General features: G+C 43.7%; 2 protein-coding genes across 4 annotated transcripts; both read left to right on the forward strand.

The window, feature by feature from the left end:
• Positions 1-595: 595 nt before the first annotated feature.
• LOC102415007 (interleukin 36 alpha) lies at positions 596-5,265 on the forward strand. Of its 3 annotated transcripts, none has more exons than XM_006055995.4 (5): positions 596-928; positions 1,018-1,135; positions 1,232-1,345; positions 1,501-1,640; positions 4,230-5,265. In XM_006055995.4, exons 2-5 carry the CDS (start codon positions 1,075-1,077, stop codon positions 4,443-4,445), a joined length of 531 nt encoding a protein of 176 aa, XP_006056057.2. In that variant the 5' UTR covers positions 596-928; positions 1,018-1,074; the 3' UTR covers positions 4,446-5,265. The 3 variants fall into 3 exon arrangements, with proteins under 3 accessions (XP_006056057.2, XP_006056055.2, XP_044782605.2); XM_006055993.4 differs by having other exon boundaries at positions 596-909; XM_044926670.2 differs by having other exon boundaries at positions 596-1,135.
• A 3,853-nt stretch (positions 5,266-9,118) lies between these two features.
• Positions 9,119-17,384, forward strand: IL36B (interleukin 36 beta). Its single transcript, XM_006055999.4, has 5 exons — positions 9,119-9,389; positions 10,150-10,238; positions 10,761-10,868; positions 14,387-14,526; positions 16,371-17,384. The coding sequence occupies exons 2-5, from the start codon at positions 10,223-10,225 to the stop codon at positions 16,581-16,583; spliced, it is 477 nt and encodes a 158-aa protein (XP_006056061.3). The 5' UTR covers positions 9,119-9,389; positions 10,150-10,222; the 3' UTR covers positions 16,584-17,384.
• The last annotated feature ends 680 nt before the right edge of the window (positions 17,385-18,064 follow it).

Here is an 18,064-nt window from a genome sequence, read left to right on the forward strand (position 1 = left end):
TGTGGAGCAGACAGAAGCTGGGAACCACTACAGATAGTGAACTCAGATGGGCTGAAAGGTCGGGACAGAGTCTCACCAGCACTGCCTGTTTCCCTTTGTGGAAGAACTAATGCATGTCTTCTAGCTCAGGGAATAGAGCATCTAGGAGCCACTACTCTAGAGTCCATGAGGGGTAGGGTGTGCAGGAGCTGACCTTGTCCAGGCAAGGCTTTCCTTGAGTGGAGAGGCAGCATTCACACTCGCTCTGAAAAGCTGGAGGAGCATACACTGGAGTGTTTGTATTTTTTCATCCGAGATTGGCAGGGGATAAGATGACTGGACCAGGAGTGGTTGGAAACTACACAGGCCTTAGGGGACCCCTCCCTTTCTAAGTCTACCTTGAACCCACTATGGGTTTCCACTCTTTGGAATAAGATTAGTGTAACATTTTGCAGCATCACTGCTTAGTCATCGGCCATGGGACAGTCCCCTAACACTTCTTTCCTCAAACTCAGTGTTGATGTTTCCTGGTGACTGCTCTTAAAGACTTAGCATGCCTCCTTTTTCACGGTGTGTGAACAGGTTGCAACCCTGCCCCAGTTGATATTTCTTTATATAAAGCCTCACTAAATCACCCTGGTGTCAGAAGCTGACAAATACTCAGGGTGCTGGGAAGTCCTAGCCCCAATGAGGCAGAACTTCCTCTTTTCTTGATGTGGGTCAAAGGCTCTGGCCCTACTGGACTCTGTCAGAACATCTGAGCACAGAAGAAGCCATAGTCCATAGCCATAGGGACACGGCGTCCTTCGTAGCTGCAAAACCTGCTGACCTTTGATCTTTTCTGCTTCCAGACCTCTGGCCTTGGCCCTCCTGTCATTTTAAGGCTCTGGGTTTACTTCTGAATGCAGGTACCACTGCTTCTGCTGGAAGGTAGGCTACGTCCAAGAAGGTGAACAGGAGAGGGAGCGAGGTGAGTTCTGGGACCGTAGATTCTCCCTGAGGTTGCTGTTGGCTCATTAGCTCTTCTTCTGACTCAAGGTCAAACCGTGGCTTGGGACTGACTCAGATCCTCCTGTGGGATCCATCTGCACATACATGTCTTCACACCTTGGCAGTTCTGACACGCCATCATCCAAAGACGATGGAAAAGTAAAAGGTCCAGGTGAAGATGTACATGGAAGGGCAAAAAAATTGGGAAGCGGGGATATTCGGTACGCTGCTGCTCACATTTGCCTTTTGATTTTCTCTACAGTATTATCCAGGATACACCCGATTCTGGTGAATATTCAGGATATCAACCATCTGGTATGGGTCCTTCAAGGCCAGACCCTCACAGCTGTCCCGAGGAAGGGCCAAATGGATCCAGGTGAGTGGCAAGGCCTGTCCACGGCAGTCCCTTTGGCCAGTACTGCTGTGTGGTGTGTGCTCAGTTTTTTCATTTCACTGTGAATAGACTCGTTAACTGGGCTTATCTCGTAGGTTGTAATGAATGAGTGACCTGTGATTATGTTGTGTTCCCAGTCACTGTTACCTTAGTTTCATGCAAGTACACAGAGACTCTTGAGAAGGGCAGGGGGAATCCTGTCTACTTGGGACTGAAGGAGCCAGAGCTTTGTCTATTCTGCACGAAGGTCAAGGGGCAGCCCACGCTGCAGCTTCAGGTGAGTATGGAAAATAAGGGTCTTGTCTATGCCTGGCTAGGAGTGAAAGTGAAAGTGTTGGTTGCTCAGTTGTGTCCCACTTTGTCACCACAAACTGTAGCCCTGCCAGGTTCCTCTGTCCATGGGGTTTTCCAGGCAAGAATACTGGAGTGGGTTGCCATTTCCTACTCCAGGGGATCTTCCCCACCCAGGGATTGAACCCAAGTCTCCAGCATTGTGGGCAGATTTTTGACCATCTGAGCCATAGTATTTACCCCCAACTAGGAGGAAGATGCACATTAATTTCACTAAGTGCTCATTTGAAGGAAAATTTAGCTTTTTAGAATCTTTGTTAAAGTTTTATTTTTTAATTTATTTCTAGCTGTGCCGGCTCTTCATTGCTGTGCATGGGCATTCTCTAGTTGCTGAGAACAGGGGCTATTCTCTAATTGAGGTGCACAGGCTTCTCATTGTGCACTGAGAAGTGGTGGCTTCTCTTGTTGCAGAACATGGGCTCTAGAGCATGAGGGCTTCAACAGTTGTGGCACACAGGCTTAGTTTCCCTGCGGCATGTGGGATCCTCCCAGACCAGGGATCAAACCTGTGTTCCCTGCATTGACAGGCCCATTCTTAACCACTGGACCACCAGAGAAGTACTCTAGAATCTTTTAAAGGACAAACTATTTATTATCCTTATGCACATTTATTTTTGGTTCTTTAGGCTGTGTGTATTATGAAATAAGAAAAAATTGCAGGAGTGTTTTGAAACTAATCTGCTAAAATCATTTGTTTTGCTTAAAAAGTAATTCAGCAAAGAAGGATTTTAGATTTATTCTTGACTATATATATGAATCTCTCTCTGTCTCTCTCTCTCTCTCTCTCTCTCTCTCTCTCTCTCTCTATCTCTTTCTCTCTCTCACACACACACACACAGAGTCATCCTTTGGCATCTTTGGGGGATTTGGTGCAGGACTCCTCTATCCCTCATGGATACCAAAGTGGACGCTCAAGTTCCTATATAACTTATATAATTATGTAACCTATTCTTTAAATCATCTCTAGATTACTTAATAATACCTAATACAGTGAGAACACTATATAAATAGTTGCCAGCATACAGAAAATTCAAGTTTTGCTTTTTTGGAACTTTCTGGATTTTTTTGTTTGTTTTTTTTTTCTAAATATTTTTGGTCCTCAGTTGGTTTACTCCAAGTATGCAGAATCTGCTGATAGGAAGGGTCAACTGCACATTTGTGGGTGGAATCAGCTATGACAGTTTCAGCAGTTGATTATCACTAGGTGGATGAGCAAATTAAAACATGTTTTTGACAGGAGATAGTTTTCAACTTTAAGTGAACAAGCAATTCTCTGTAACAAACATTTTAATAATGCGGTTCTCCATTATTTAAAAATATTTTAAGTTATAGGAGGATCACAAACCAGGCCTCTGTGTGCTTTAGGAAATCTCTTGATCCCTTGATCTATACATTCTATAGGTTTCCCAGGTGGCCCTAGTAGTAAAGAACCCGCCTGCTAATGCAGGAGACATAAGAGACACAGGTTTGATCCCTGTGTCGGGAAGATCCCCTGAAGGCAGGCATGGCAACCCACTCCAATATTCTTGCCTGGAGAATCCCATGGACAGAGGAGCCTGGCAGGCTACAGTCCATAGTGTTGCAAAGAGTTGGACACAACTGAAGCAACTTAGCATGCATGCATGTATGTTCTATATCTATATTTGTTCTAGTGGAAAGAAGAGTAAAAGTGAAAGTCACTCAGTCATGTCCGACTCTTTGGAACCCCATGGATTAAACAGTCCATGCAATTCTCCAGGCCAGAATAATGGAGTCAATGGCTATTCCCTTCTCCAGGGGATCTTCCCAACCTGGGGGCCAAACCCAGGTCTCCCCCATTGCAGGCAGATTCTTTACCAGCTGAGCCACCAGGGAAGACCATCTACTGGAGTCAGGAATAAATGTAAAAGCCTTCAGCAAACAAGCATAGGCAGACACTCAATTTGATGACAAGATAGAAAATAGTGGTTTAATGATGGGCAATTTTGCCCCTGACAAATTTTTCAATGTCTGGTGATATTTTTAGTTGCCACACCTAGGAACTAGGGGATTCTGCTCATCTCTAGTGGGTAGAAGCCAGGGGCGCTATTAAACCTCCCAGCATACACAAGACAGAGCCTGACAACAAAAGATTATTCTGCCCAAAACATCCATAGTTCTGAGGTTAGAGACACTTGATATGAAACAACCTTGTTTAGATTCATGATAACTGTTATATAACTATTCCTTTGGTTTATAAGGAACAGGTAATGGCTAAATCTGTGCTTTGTATTCTCAAAAACATTGATGTCAGCACTGTTCTTCTTCAAAGGCTCACATTAAGAACCACTGAAATTAGTGGTCTAAGTTTTCCCTCCTAAACTTAATATCTCTAAAGTATTTGGGGCTGATAATTTTTAATGGTTTAATATGAAATAGAGGTGCCCAGGCCTGTTTCAACAGCGAAAACAATCTCGAATAGGAACTGTTAGTGTGCAGAGTGTGGAACAACTCAAACAGTGCTGTTTCTCCCTGGGACCTCCTTCTCGCCCTTTAGGAACGGAACATAATGGATCTGTACCACCAAACTGAGCCTGTGAAGCCTTTTCTCTTCTACCATGACCAGAATGGCAGGGCCTCCAGCTTTGAGTCTGTGGCCTTCCCTGGCTGGTTCATCGGCTCCTGCTCCAGTGGAGGCTGTCCTGTGATTATCACCCAGGAACTGGGGAAAATCTACACTACCGACTTTGGGTTCACAGTACTCCAGGCTTAAGGCTGGTCTAGGGATGAGGGTTGTTTTCTGCACAGAGAATCTTGTCTTTGGTTTCCTCCATTCAAGCTCCTGAAATGCTTCTGAATCACAACACTGCAAATCAGCAATACTTTAATTAATTAAGAAAAAAAAAAGAGAGAAAAGTACTTTGGAGATGAACACTGTCATACCGATCATTCAACAAGGAAAGGCAGAATTGCCAGAATTATGTCCGTTTCATTTTTGGGGGGCTTGCAGATTCCCCAACTGTGAATTGAACCATCTTAGTCTTAAAAGAAGGAAGAATCTTGGTTAAGCTTTTCACCCAAGAGTATCTTACTGACCTCAACATGTCCATGCAGTGACAACGTACTCACAACACTGGACCAAGTTGTGTGCCCTCCGCCAGGACACGTGGACAACAGTGCAGAGAAATTGAGGATCTTTGCTATGGCCATGTGGCTAAATTATGACACCTTGACAAAAATACTAAAGAAAACTCTACTTAACATACCTGCTAATGATGCTTCAAATAACAAATGAAGGTGATGATTCTTTCATTTGGAGTCCAGATCTCTGGATTTTCAGATATGTTGCTCTGTGGCAATGTATCAAGATCTTTTGGATCCTGGTGGGGAAAAGCTGACAGACAAGTTCCATAAAAGAAAAGACTAGGAAGAAAGCTGGAACCCCTTGTGGGAGTGGCTTGTGTCTCAGTGAAGTTATGTGCTCTGCTGGTTTGAATGAAGAACTAGTGTTGTTTATGAAGCTTTCACCTAAAGTGTTATCACTGGATCTCATGGAAAGTTAAATTTGTGAAATAAAAAATTTGCTCCTCTCAGTTGCTGTTATGAATTTAATGACTTTAATGGGATATCATGATCATAATACTGACTCCTTGCATTCATAATTAGTTTTATCATTTTTTCCCATGAAATGATAAAAGCAGGTTCCCATGAAATCTCCCACTTCTAAGAAGAACCCAGTAGGATAGTTGTAGAAGATGGTATCTTCCTAAACTCAGGTTTCCCCTGGCTTCACTACTGGGGTGGTGGTACAAATAAAGCATCATTAGTAAATATCATACTCCATATTTTATGCATAATGCTACTGCACAGCTAACAAAACGCTCCCCCATCCTATCCCAGAAAGAGCTTCTGAGAGTCTCCTGTGGGTTTTTTCCATCAACTCACAGGCCATGATCTGACATGGCATCCACTCATCTAGAGCATAGTGGCAACAAAGACTTATCTTTTCCTCTACCCTTTATGAAATAACATTTCTTCCCACATCATGTCAGTAAACAGCATTCTCTGTAAATACGGGGATTTATTTCTTAAAATATTTATTTATTTATTTAATCTTGGCTGCCCTGGGTCTTTGTTGCTGTGTGGGCTGTTCTCTAGTTGCAGTGCATGGGCTTCTCATTGCATTGGCTTCTCTTGTTGCAGAGCACAGGCTCTGGGGCATACAAGCTTCAGTAGTTGCTGCTTCCAAGCCCTAAAGCACAAGCTCAATAGTTGTGGTGCATGGGCTTAGTTGCTCCATGGCTTGTGGGATCTTCCCATACCAGGGATTGAACCCATGTCCCCTGCACTGGCAGGTGGATTCTTATCCACTGAGCCACCAAAGAAGCCCAATATAGTGATTTTTTTTTTAATTTTTTTGTTATGATTTTACTTGTCTTGAGATTTGGAGAAAGATTATGGAGATAGTATTTTTCAAGCACATTGATGAATTTCTGGGCCCCACAAGCATTGCCTTGACCTCCTCACCTCATCCTAATATCTTCTGCCTTTTAGCATTTGAGTGGCCATGTTGATGTCAGAGATTCGATTTCTTCCTTGGGGATAGACAGCACAGAAATCCCTGAGCTTTTCATTTCTCATGGTTTCTACAGAAAAGTAGACCTGTTTCTCCTCTGCCTTTCCCTATGTAGGTAATTTCCCTAGAGCTGTGAGGTGGCCAGAACTCTTAAGAGAGTGAAAGGAGCTCTATGAAGAATTACACAGGAGGAATTCCCTGGGTTTCCAGTGATCAGCGCTTTCACTGCCAGAGCCTGGGTTTGACTCCTGGTCTAGGGGAACTAAGATCCCACAAGCCATGCAGCAGAGTCAAAACAAAACAAACAACAAACAAAACAAAAAACAATCCCCACCTAGAACAAAACAAAAATATCCCCCTTCAAAAAAACACCCCAAAACCCAAAATAATAAAAACCCAAATGAGTATCACCCTGGGACAATGGGCATAAACTGGATGCTCTTGGGCCATCTGGGGTGTACAGTCTCTTGGATTCAAGGCTGGAACCCATATCAGGCTTCCCAAGAACTCCATCCCTACACTGTCTTGGCTGAAGAGCCAGGGTGAGCCCGAGGATCTTTAGGTATATCGGTCATCCAGCTGAAGGTGAAGCTCCTAGTCTCCTCTACCTGTTTGAGAGATCCTCTTGGGGTAGTCTATTTCTGCTATGGGATAGCAACCCCTGACTCTTCTCCATGAGGGGGCAGGAACTTGCCTCTCATCACAACAGATGCCCCTCCAAGGCAGCTCTCTCCCTTTCTCTCTTCCCAGTCTTCCTCTTATTCATAGAATATTCCATCCATGCCTTTGTTTATTTAATACATTTTACTATTCCCCAAAATAGGTGAGACACTATTTCAGACATTAAGGATCTAGTTAACAAGACAGACAAATTCCTTGGCCCCTTGAAGCTGGCATTTTGGTGCTGAGGACAATACACACATACATACATGTCTATGTACATACATATATACATATGTACATACACAGATAAATATCCATGGTGATGGCAACATACATATTATAAAGAAAATAATAGAGAAGAATTAGAAATCAGAGCATGAGTGAGCAGGCTCTTGGAGACAGGGCAGTCAGGGAAGACATCATTTAGAGACTGTTTGTTTGTTTGTTTGTTTGTTTTTTGCAAATGCATGGAAGTAAGGGGGTGGACCCTATAAGGTCTGGGAAAGCCCAATTCCTGCAGAGAAACAGGAGAGGCTCCCTGAGAAGATGAGCTCTTTTTTGGGGGCAGAGGGTAGAATCAGCAAGACACCAGAGCAGGGAGGGTAGGAAGGGCAGGGATAGAAGACGTGCGGAGAGACAAGCAAGGGCAAGTTTATAAGCAAGGGCAAATTTACGTGTGCTTGTGTGAGCTGTGTTGAGCTCTTTTGGGGTGTGCTGTGAAGCCATGGGAGAGTTATGAGCAGGGCAGTGATAGGATCACACTGGCATCTTTGATCCTGCTCACTGCTGCTGGGCGGAGTTTAACTTGAGGGAGGTAAGAACGGAAGCAGGGAGGCCAGTTAGGGACTGCTGCAATACTCAATGGGAGAGAGTCAGTGGTGGGTTTCAGAGAGCAGAGCCCTGATCAGTGGTTGTGAGTAATGTGGAAGTAAATCTTGGCATGGAATGAATACTTCTTTACTTTTAGGCTTGCATGTTTGCATGCTAAGTTGTGTCAACTCTTTGTGACCTCGTGGACCGTAGCCCGCCACGCTCCTCTGTCCCTGGGACTCTCCAGGCAAGAATACTGGAGTGGGTTGCCATGCCCTCCTCCAGGGGATCTTCCAGCTGGAGGGATTGAACCAGGGTCTCCCACATCTCCTGCAATAGCACACATGTTCTTTACCACTAGCACCACCTAGGACTGACCAACAATATGGGTTTCAAGGGTAATGGTTCCCTTTCACCGCCTATGTTGAGGCTGTCTGATTCCTGAAGCAGAGACAGGAAGCCAGGAGACCTCCAAATTTCCTCCTATTAAGTGAGTCTCCTTAGACACAGTGCAGTTTTTAATATCCACCACCAAGCACAAGGCTCCCTATGTATCTCAGTTAACACAGGGTGCAGGAAATCATGACCCAAAGACAACACACTACATAGTGGTTAAGAACAGAGAGGTTTGACTTTTTTTTTTTTTAACTTTACATAATTGTATTAGTTTTGCCAAATATCAAAATGAATCCGCCACAGGTATAAAAATAATTTTTTTGTTTATTTATTTTTGGCTGTGCTGGGTCTTTGTTGCTGGGCAGGCTTTTCTCTAGTTGCGGTGAGTGGGGGCTACTCTTCATTGCGGTACAAAGGCTTCCTGTTTCAGTGGCCTCTTTTGTTGTGGGGCACAGGCTCTAGGGTACATGGACTTCAGTCGTTGTGACATGTGGGCTCAGTAGTTGTGATTCCTGGACTCTAGAGCACAAGCTCAGTAGTTGTGGCTCACGGCTTAGTTACCCCACGGCATATGGAATCTTACTGGTTCAGGGATCAAACCTGTGTCTCCTGCATTGGCAGGTGGGTTTTTCACCACTGAGATACCAGGGAAGCCCAGAAAGACTTGATTTTTAACTTAGCTACATTTCTTAGTGGCTATATGACTTTGGGTAAGTTTTGCCATTTCTCAGGGACTGTTTTCTTCCATAAGAAATAAAGATGAATGGCTCCTAGAGGATGAAAGATTCATCAGGTACATCTCTATCAGATACAGAATGAGATCTCAATGTTGGTTATGCAAAACTCTGAAAGGAGGACTATGGATTGCCCCAAATAGGATATGAATGAGGCCATGGCTCACACCATCAGTGAATCAAGTGAGCCACACCTCTGCCTCCAAAGCAGTCCAGAAGGAAGTTCTCCTTCTTAACTCAGCATCTGGCCTTTTCTGTATTTCCTCATGGGTGTTTCCTGACATTTACTCTCCTCTGGTTTCTCTAGGACCCCAGCCTGGCCACACCTGTGTTGCCTCTCAGTCACTCGCTGAATCCTCATGAGACCTCTGTCTTGGACCAGTTTTCTTGCCAAAGTGGGCACACCCAGAGCCAGGAAATAACCCTCCTTCCTCACTCATTTAAAGGCCTGGAAGTCCTGGACAGTTCTACAGGGCACTTGGGCGCAGGTGGAGCCTTAAGATTGGGCTCTAGGACAAGAGCATCTCTTTGGACAAAGGTAACTGCTGCTCCTCAGAAACTGTGTATGGGAAACCTTCCTTCACTGCTCTGTGTCCAGCCTTGAGGAACCTCTGGGAGCCTTGGTCCAAGACACGCATTGTCAGAGGAACTGAGACTGCTTCTAGAGTGCTGCTGGTAGTGGGTTTACTCTTTCTCTAGGGATGACTATAGATTCAGGCACTGCATATCCTGAGGCAGAGGGGGATGTGAACAATTGGTTCTCACTGTGGGGAGTTTGTGGTCTTCTTGGGGAATTGTCATGGTTCCCTAACCAGAAGCTCAGAGATAGATGTCCCCTAACAGTCAAAATACCTCATGTGGTCCGTGGACATACTTGTGCAGAGGTTCCTCTTTGGATGAAGGGTTGGGGAAGATGTGAGTCAGAAAAACAGGGTAGCTACTGGTTATTTAGGATGCTCAAGTGTGAAGTCAGATAGCTGGTGGCTTATCAGCTGTGCAAAATGGAGACAGGCAAGTACTCTTTCTTCCTCTAAATCCAGAGACTTAGTACCTGAGCTGATGCACTGAAATCTCCTAACAATCCTAGCTGTGATGGATAGAGGGCATCCCAGGACCACTCAGCCCTGACAGTGACGGGAGCTTCCATCTTGGGTTTTATAGCCCTGGAACATGCTTTTCCCATTCTTACTCTCAAATGTGCCTCTAAGATAGGGTCTCAGGACAGTTTTTTTTATACAGAATTCTGGGGGAAGGGAGAGAAATGGATAACGTATTTTCCTCCCCTCTTTCCCTACCAGACTAACCGCTGGACCACAGCCTCTCCACCATCTGGTCTACCTCGTCCTCTTCACAGAAAGCCCTGAAGCCAACATGGCGCGCCCTATGTGTAAGTGGTGAATCACAAACCAGCTTGGAAATACTTCCATCTGGTCTCCCCAAAGAAATGGAGTACAAGGGTTTCTGTTTTGTAATTTAGAGTACAAGAAACCCTTGTAGTCCAGATTATTCATTCAAAATAAATAAGGAGTTCTAGAACTACTTAATTATTTTGATAAAGAGGGTAAATAAGAAATAATGTATTGATGACTGATTTATATATACTTTGTTTTGTTACTACCCAGAGACTATCAATCAGCAAAAAGACAAGTCACTGATAATCCTAGAAAAAAGGGTGAATCTTGAAAGACTCTTGGGACTATGAGTGCATTAGCTTCTTTCAGATGCGTTGGTTCACAAACCAGCCCCTGCCCTATTTCCCTTCCCTTTTTCCAATAGCCACTCTTTGTCAGAGCAGTAAATCTACTCCTAGGAATCCTAGGAATCAGAGGCCTTTATTACCAGTTGCAATTGGAGTCCTAAAGTTTACAATAACCTCATGTATATTTTGTGATTTTCTGTCTTCTGGCAGCGCAAGAACATCCCAGTTACCTTCACATTCGTGATTCTCGGCAGATGGTGTGGGTCGTAAAAGGAAATTCATTAATAGCAGTTCCTTCTAGCAACAACGTTAAACCTGGTGAGTGACAATCAAAGCCACTGTGCTGCCCTTAAAGGGACATCAGCTCCACTGGGGATGGGGCCAAGCTTGTGTGAGCTTGGGAAGCATATTCTTGGGGACAGCTTCAGTGTCCTCAAGAAAGGCAGGAAAGGGCAAGATGGTTCCCTCACACCATCTGGAAAGGGTATGAGGAAAGAAGACCTGTACCCAGAAATGAGGGTGTGATGGATCTGGAGCTCTCCTTACCAAAAGAAAATGTCCTTGATTAAGAAGAGATTATTCATTCAATTAACAGCTGACCTTCTCCTTGGAATTTCTCTCTTCTAAATTTCAACCATTGCTACCTCTGTCCCTAAATTTAAACTGTTTCATCTTTCCATTACCATACCTGTATTTTTCTAATTTGGAGTCCTCTCTTCTAATAATAGGGGAATATTCCTTCCTCCCATCAATCCATTGCATGCCTATTATACCTCAATAAAGCTGGAAAAAAAGTCAATCCAAGTCAGCTTCTTTTTCTTTCTTGTTTGTTCCTTTGATGTTTGATTTCATTCCCCTTTCCCCTGCTTGTTCTGTCTTTGTCTTCTTTCTAACTCTGATTAGACATGCACTAATGGAATATTTCCAGGCTTAATACTAAAAACCTCCTCTGGATTTGCACATTTCATTTCTACAAGTGTTCTATTTTCCTATGTGGTAATCTACATACTGTTCTGTGTACAGTCATAGTCAAGTACACAGCTTGTCTCCATTTCCCCACCTGTCCATGCTTACATCAAACAATAAAACTTCTGAATTGTTCTTTGCCCACTCATCTCTAGCTTCTCTTTCCAGTCACCAGACCCATTTGTCTGTCCTCACTTTTTGTTCCTCAGTGGCTGCTGCTGCTAAGTCACTTCAGTCGTGTCCGACTCTGTGCGACCCCATAGACGGCAGCCCACCAGGCTCCCCTGTCCCTGGGATTCTCCAGGCAAGAACACTGGAATGGGTTGCCATTTCCTTCTCCTCAGGGGCAGTCAGCATAATTGATTACTCTTTCTTGAACACTCTCTGTTTCATCCTTTGGTAAGAATGTTCTATGTGGTTCACTGGCTCTTCTTTTGCAGTCTCCCTTCTGACTCCATTTTCTCTTTAAAATAGCCAAATGCTGGCAATTTTCAGAGCTCAATCTGTAACCATCACCCCACCACTCTGAAGGGACTCAGAGCTGGTTTCTTGGATTGACGTGTTGCCTCTTCATTCTGACATTTATGCTTCCAACCCAGCTGTCTCCCCTGAAAATTTTACCTATGTCCTTTTTTGCTTCCATCTGACAGAAGATGATAGAGAGCAGAAGAGTGTGCATAGAGGGGCTTTGTGACCAAGTGTGAAAATGGCCTGGAATATCCCATTCATAACCATTGGCTAAAATGGAGTCACATGACTTGTAGCTAACTGCAAGGGATGCTGGGAAATGTAGTCTAACTCTGTGTCCAGAGACAAAACAAAAACAGATTTTGGCTAGTAGCTAGTGGCCTTTAAATTCCAACTATCATAGGGTGAATGTTCAGTGAATGTTTCCTGAACTGTTTGCTGAGCTGATGTACAGGTCTCTGTAACCCATTTCCTTTTGATGTCCTCTCAGACATCTCAGTGGCAATAGTGGTAAAGGACCTGCCTGTCACTGAAGGAGATGTAGGAGATGAGGGTTCAATCCCTAGGTTGGGAAGATCCCCTGGAGGAGGGCGTGGCAACCCACACCAGTATTCTTGTCTGAAGAATCCCTGGGACAGAAGACCCTGGTGGGCTACAGTGCATGGGGGTCACAGAGAGTCGGACACGACTGAAGTGACTTAGCATGCAGACATCTCTAACATCTATTCCAAAAGTGGAACTGTGGATCTGACTTCTCAAAACGGTTTACAGACCCAGTCTTCCCCATCTTCTTCTTCACCCTGTTCACTGGAGCCAGAAATACAGGAGGCATCCTTATTTCTTCTTTTCTTTGATCTCCATTTAATCCACCAGCAGAGACTGATGAGTCTATGTGCAAAATAAACCTTATTTCTAAGTTAATATCATCTTTCACTTGGAACACCATATTACTTCCTCACTGCCCTCTCTCCCACTTCACTTGTGTAGCTTTGCATCCTATCTTCACAAACCATCAACAGTGACCTTCTTACCACATTAATTGAAGAATATTGTTTCCAAGTATTTGTGTTTTGGGGGTGGAGGTTTGGGGAAAGTGAGCAGTGAGGAGATCTGAGGCACACCAATCTTATTTTTGGAGCCTGGAACTTAACGAGCTTCTTTCCATGTAAGGGTCTTAACATTTCCTTTCCCTGTCAACATTCTTCATCCAAACCCCTCCACCACCACATTCCTGTTTCTTCATTTACTGGCTTCCTCTTAGTGTTAAGTTCTTGGCTTGAAATTCACTCTGCTTTTTTGCTTCCTCTTTCTTGGTCTCTCTCCTACTGTCTCAGACCTTTGTCAGTTTCCCCAAAACAGGTGTTGCCACTTGTGGTTCTGGTCATTTCTCTGTTTCCATGGTTTAGTTCCATTTTCCATGGTGGCAATAACAATGTCTCTTGTTCTCAGCTAAGTCTCCAGAGCCTTGAGTGAGCACTCAACAAAGAATGTTGAATGGATAAATTCCCTTCTCCCTACCCAGAAGGATAGATGCAGAACATGCAGGCTCCTGGGAATCATCTGCTAAATTAGTTGAGAATTAAATTATACTGATAGCAACAGAAAATCCACTCAACTAGTAATTTATTAGGGGCTTCCCCAGTGGCTCAGTAGTAAGGAATCTGCTTTCCAATGCAGGAGATGTGGGTTTGATCCCAGGGTCAGGAAGAGCCCCTGGAGGTGGGCATGGCAACCCACTCCCAGTATTCTTGCATGGGAAATCTCATGGACAGAGGAGCCTGGCAGGCTGCAGTCCATGAGATTGCAAAAGAGTCAGACATAACTTGGTGACTAAACCATCCAGCAGGAATTAAATAAGATAGAAATTCCTTTCTTTCTCAGGGAAAAGAAGCCTGAGAAGGCAGACTAAGGCCCATAGGTGCCTGTGTAATGCCACCAGATTCCAAGGATTCTAGGGTTCTGCTTTACCATCTTCAAGATCACCGTCACCACCATCTAGGTATAAAGACAGGGCATAAGAAGAAAGCTCCTTCCAACTGAGTGAACTCCTTTTAAAGAAGAACATTCTTAGAAATCCTACACAACATTCCACTTTTATCTCATGAGCTAAAACTTAAGCATATGGTCAAAGTTAGCTGTAAGTGTGATGGGAAATTTATTTTTATTTTGGGGAAGTAATATATCCTGGTGACAGCTGGGGCTCTGATATTAAGGAAGAAATAGGAAATGGATTTCAGCCAACTGATGAAGGGTTTCTGACACATGGCTAGTGGGAGAAGACTTTGTGAGGGGGGCGTGTCCTGGCTGCTCATTATCCCCTAGATGTGAGTGTCAGATCAGAAGGAATGGCCTTTTCACTGCTTGGAGCCTGACACCTGTTTCCATTTTCCCTGTGTTTCCAGTCATTCTTTCCTTGATAGCATGTAAAGACATGGAATTCAATAAGGAAGGAAATGGTACTCCACATTACCTGGGAATCAAGGACAAAAATCTCTGTCTCCACTGTACAGAAATCCAGGGCTATCCCACTTTGCAGCTTAAGGTGAGTGGTTGTGCAGCTAATTAGAGAAATACATTAATGAGAGGAACTTTCAATTTCATTTAATCTGTTACTGAATATAAGAATTAGGTTTGTATAATTCTACAGTAATAGAAGAACAGACTCTGTATGATTTCAATATCTCTAGACCATGAAATTTTTGCACCTTGTTTTGTGTCCCTGGATGATCCAGGGCCTCCTGGTTTATAGTCTATGGGAACTTGAATAGAATTTGTATCCTGCCACTGTGTGAAAATTGTATAATCTTAATTATGTTGAATTGGTCCATAGTGCTTTTTGGGTATACTATATGCTTCTGTTTTTCTGTATATTCATTCTAGTAACTTTTGAGAGTTTGATATTGAAATTCCAACTAAAAATCTTAATTTAATATTAAAAAGCTAGACATTACTTTGTCAACAAAGGTCCATCTAGTCAAGGCTAATAGTTTTTCCAGTAGTCATGTATGGATGCGAGAATTGGACTATAAAGAAAGCAGAGCACAAAAGAATTGATGCTTTTGAACTGTGGTGTTGAAGAAGACTCTTGAGAGTCCCTTGGACTGCAAGGAGATCCAACCAGTCCATCCTAAAGGAGATCAGTCCTGGGTGTTCATTGGAAGGACTGATGTTGAAGCTGAAACTCCAGTACTTTGGCCAACTGATGCAAAGAGCTGACTCATTTGAAAAGACCCTGATGCTGGGAAAGATTGAGGGCAGGAAGAGAAGGGGACAAGAGAGAACAAGATGGTTGGATGGCATCACTGACTCCATGGACATGAGTTTGGGTAAAGTCCGGGAGTTGGTGATGGACAGGGAGGCCTGGCATGCTGTGGTTCATGAGGTCGCAAAGAGTCAGACACTACTGAGCCACTGAACTGAACTGAACTGAAAAATAATTGTAACATATGGTGGAATAATATGTAACTTTGTTCTGTATTTTCCAAGTCTCCTGTAAATATGTTATCATCCTTTCATGCTGCTGCTGCTGCTGCTAAGTTGCTTCAGTCATGTCCAACTCTGTGTGACCCCATAGATGGCAGCCCACCAGGCTCCTCTGCCCATGGGATTTTCCAGGCAAGAGTACTGGAGTGGGGTGCCATTGCCTTCTCCACATCCTTTCATAATTTAGAAAATAAAAAAGAAAGAAGAAAACAAACAAACCAAAAAGAAACAGGTTTGCAATCCTGCATATTCACCATAAAGAAGAAAAGCTGACTTGATTCCCAAGTCAACACAAGAGACCTTTGGAAGGTGTAAGACTCATTTTACTGAAAGAGCTTACTCTGCAAGCCAGAGAATACATCCTTGAAAATGTTTCAGAATGGCCATTCTCAGTCCTCTTTAATCATCTCCCAGAGATCCTCTGAGGCTCTGGGATGCTTCCTCTTAAGTAAAGCTACTGAATGGCAGTGGAGACCAGAGGGGAGATTGTTAATTGGATTTGGTGGATGACACGCTTATGGTCCCCATTCTGAAAGTCAGATAGGTAGTTATGAATCCTCTGCTTCTGATGGAAGCTTAATGTATAAACCCACTTGGAGGTGGGGAACCTCGTGAGACTGGCCTGAACCATCCAATGAGTGCATCCATGAAAGAGTTTACAACTCCCTCTGTTTTCAGGAAGGCAGTTCTGGTTCAAGGAATCAGAAGCACCTCTTGCGATGGGATTCTGGGGTGGGGCCAAGAACTGGGAACCAGTGGATTGCCTGTGGCGTCCCCCTCTCATCTGCCTGTGTCCCCTACTGCGGTCTCTCTTTTTGCGGAAAGGGGACAGTGCCAGGGCTGAATTAGTTTATCTCCCTCCTCCCAAAAATCCTCTCTAACCAGCCTTTTTTGTACCTTCAGGAAGAAAATATCATGAATCTCTACAATAAGCCCAAAGGAGAGAAGTGCTTCCTGTTTTACCGCAATGATGAAGGCTCCACCGTTGTCTTTCAGTCTGTCTCCTACCCTGGCTGGTTCATTGCAACCTCCTCTGAGGCAGGGCACCCCGTTACCCTCACCAAGGAGAGGGGCACAGCCCAAAGCACGAATTACTACTTAGAGGGTGGACTCTAAATCCAGTCTGGGCTCTGGGTGGCTGAATCCAGTTCAGAGGATCAAGCAGTCAGAGGTTCTTCTGTTTGAAAACACAACAGATCATCTTAAGAGACCACCATACATGGATGCCCATCAACAGCCTACCTCATTCTCACCACCTCAAAACCACCTCCTCTTCTAGATACCCTCTAGATTTGTTGCTGTTGTTTAGTCACTAAGTTGTGTCTGACTCTTTTGTGACCCCATGGACTATAGACTGCCAGGCTCCTCTGTCCATGGGATTTCCCAGGCAAAATATTGGAGTGGGTTGGCATTTCCTCCTCCAGGGGATCGAACCCGCATATCCCACATTGGCCAGCAAATTCGCTGAACCACCAGGGAAGCCCACCCTCTAGATAATCTCTAGATAATTTGTAGATACACTGTGTCCCCCACTTGCACATCATTCCAGTGTGAAACCTGAGTCACTTTTTATTCTTTCTTGATCTTGTCCCATCATCCTAGTTGCCAAGTCCAGTTAAGTCCACTCCCAAATCCTTCTTACAACTTCTCTTGCTATTCCTTCTGCCAACCCATAGCCTGGAAATGTGACTTCCAAACATATAATCCTATCAATAAAAGATATTAATAATTCTATGCATGCTTATTATAAATATTGTAACATGAACTCCAAAAGATGAATCTAAAGGGTAAGGCGAATGTAAAATAAAAATATCACGTCTTGATAGTCATGATGAACTCATAGTATCATTAGTTAATAATTTGATACACAGTATACAATTCAGTTAAGATTAATTGTTAACCACAGTGGATGTAAATCAATCTGTGTTTCAAAGAATCACTAATAGCAGTTTATACTTTCTTTTTTTTTTTAATTTTATTTTATTTTTAAACTTTACATAATTGTATTAGTTTTGCCAAATATCAAAATGAATCCGCCACAGGTATACATGTGTTCCCCATCCTGAACCCTCCTCCCTCCTCCCTCCCCATTCCATCCCTCTGGGTCGTCCCAGTGCACCAGCCCCAAGCATCCAGTATCGTGCATCGAACCTGGACTGGCAACTCGTTTCATACATGATATTTTACATGTTTCAGTGCCATTCTCCCAAATCTTCCCACCCTTTCCCTCTCTCACAGAGTCCATAAGAATGTTCTATACATCAGTGTCTCTTTTGCTGTCTCGTACACAGGGTTATTGTTACCATCTTTCTAAATTCCATATATATGCGTTAGTATACTGTATTGGTGTTTTTCTTTCTGGCTTACTTCACTCTGTATAATAGGCTACAGTTTCATCCACCTCATTAGAACAGATTCAAATGTATTCTTTTTAATGGCTGAGTAATACTCCATTGTGTATATGTACCACAGCTTTCTTATCCATTCATCTGCTGATGGACATCTAGGTTGCTTCCATGTCCTGGCTATTATAAACAGTGCTGCGATGAACATTGGGGTACACGTGTCTCTTTCCCTTCTGGTGTCCTCAGTGTGTA

Source organism: Bubalus bubalis, chromosome 12 (genome assembly GCF_019923935.1).
Source record: "Bubalus bubalis isolate 160015118507 breed Murrah chromosome 12, NDDB_SH_1, whole genome shotgun sequence".
Taxonomy (NCBI): domain Eukaryota; kingdom Metazoa; phylum Chordata; class Mammalia; order Artiodactyla; family Bovidae; genus Bubalus; species Bubalus bubalis.

Bases quoted from the DNA above. Each gene is read 5' to 3' on its own strand.
- LOC102415007 (XM_044926670.2), top strand. From the start codon at position 1,075: ATGTCTTCACACCTTGGCAGTTCTGACACGCCATCATCCAAAGACGAT. The intron at 1,136-1,231 runs GTCCAGGTGAAG...TTTTCTCTACAG, and splicing joins AGACGATGGAAAAGTAAAAG to TATTATCCAGGATACACCCG. The intron at 1,346-1,500 runs GTGAGTGGCAAG...TTGTGTTCCCAG, and splicing joins GAAGGGCCAAATGGATCCAG to TCACTGTTACCTTAGTTTCA.
- IL36B (XM_006055999.4), top strand. The intron at 10,869-14,386 runs GTGAGTGACAAT...CTGTGTTTCCAG, and splicing joins TAGCAACAACGTTAAACCTG to TCATTCTTTCCTTGATAGCA. The intron at 14,527-16,370 runs GTGAGTGGTTGT...TTGTACCTTCAG, and splicing joins ATCCCACTTTGCAGCTTAAG to GAAGAAAATATCATGAATCT.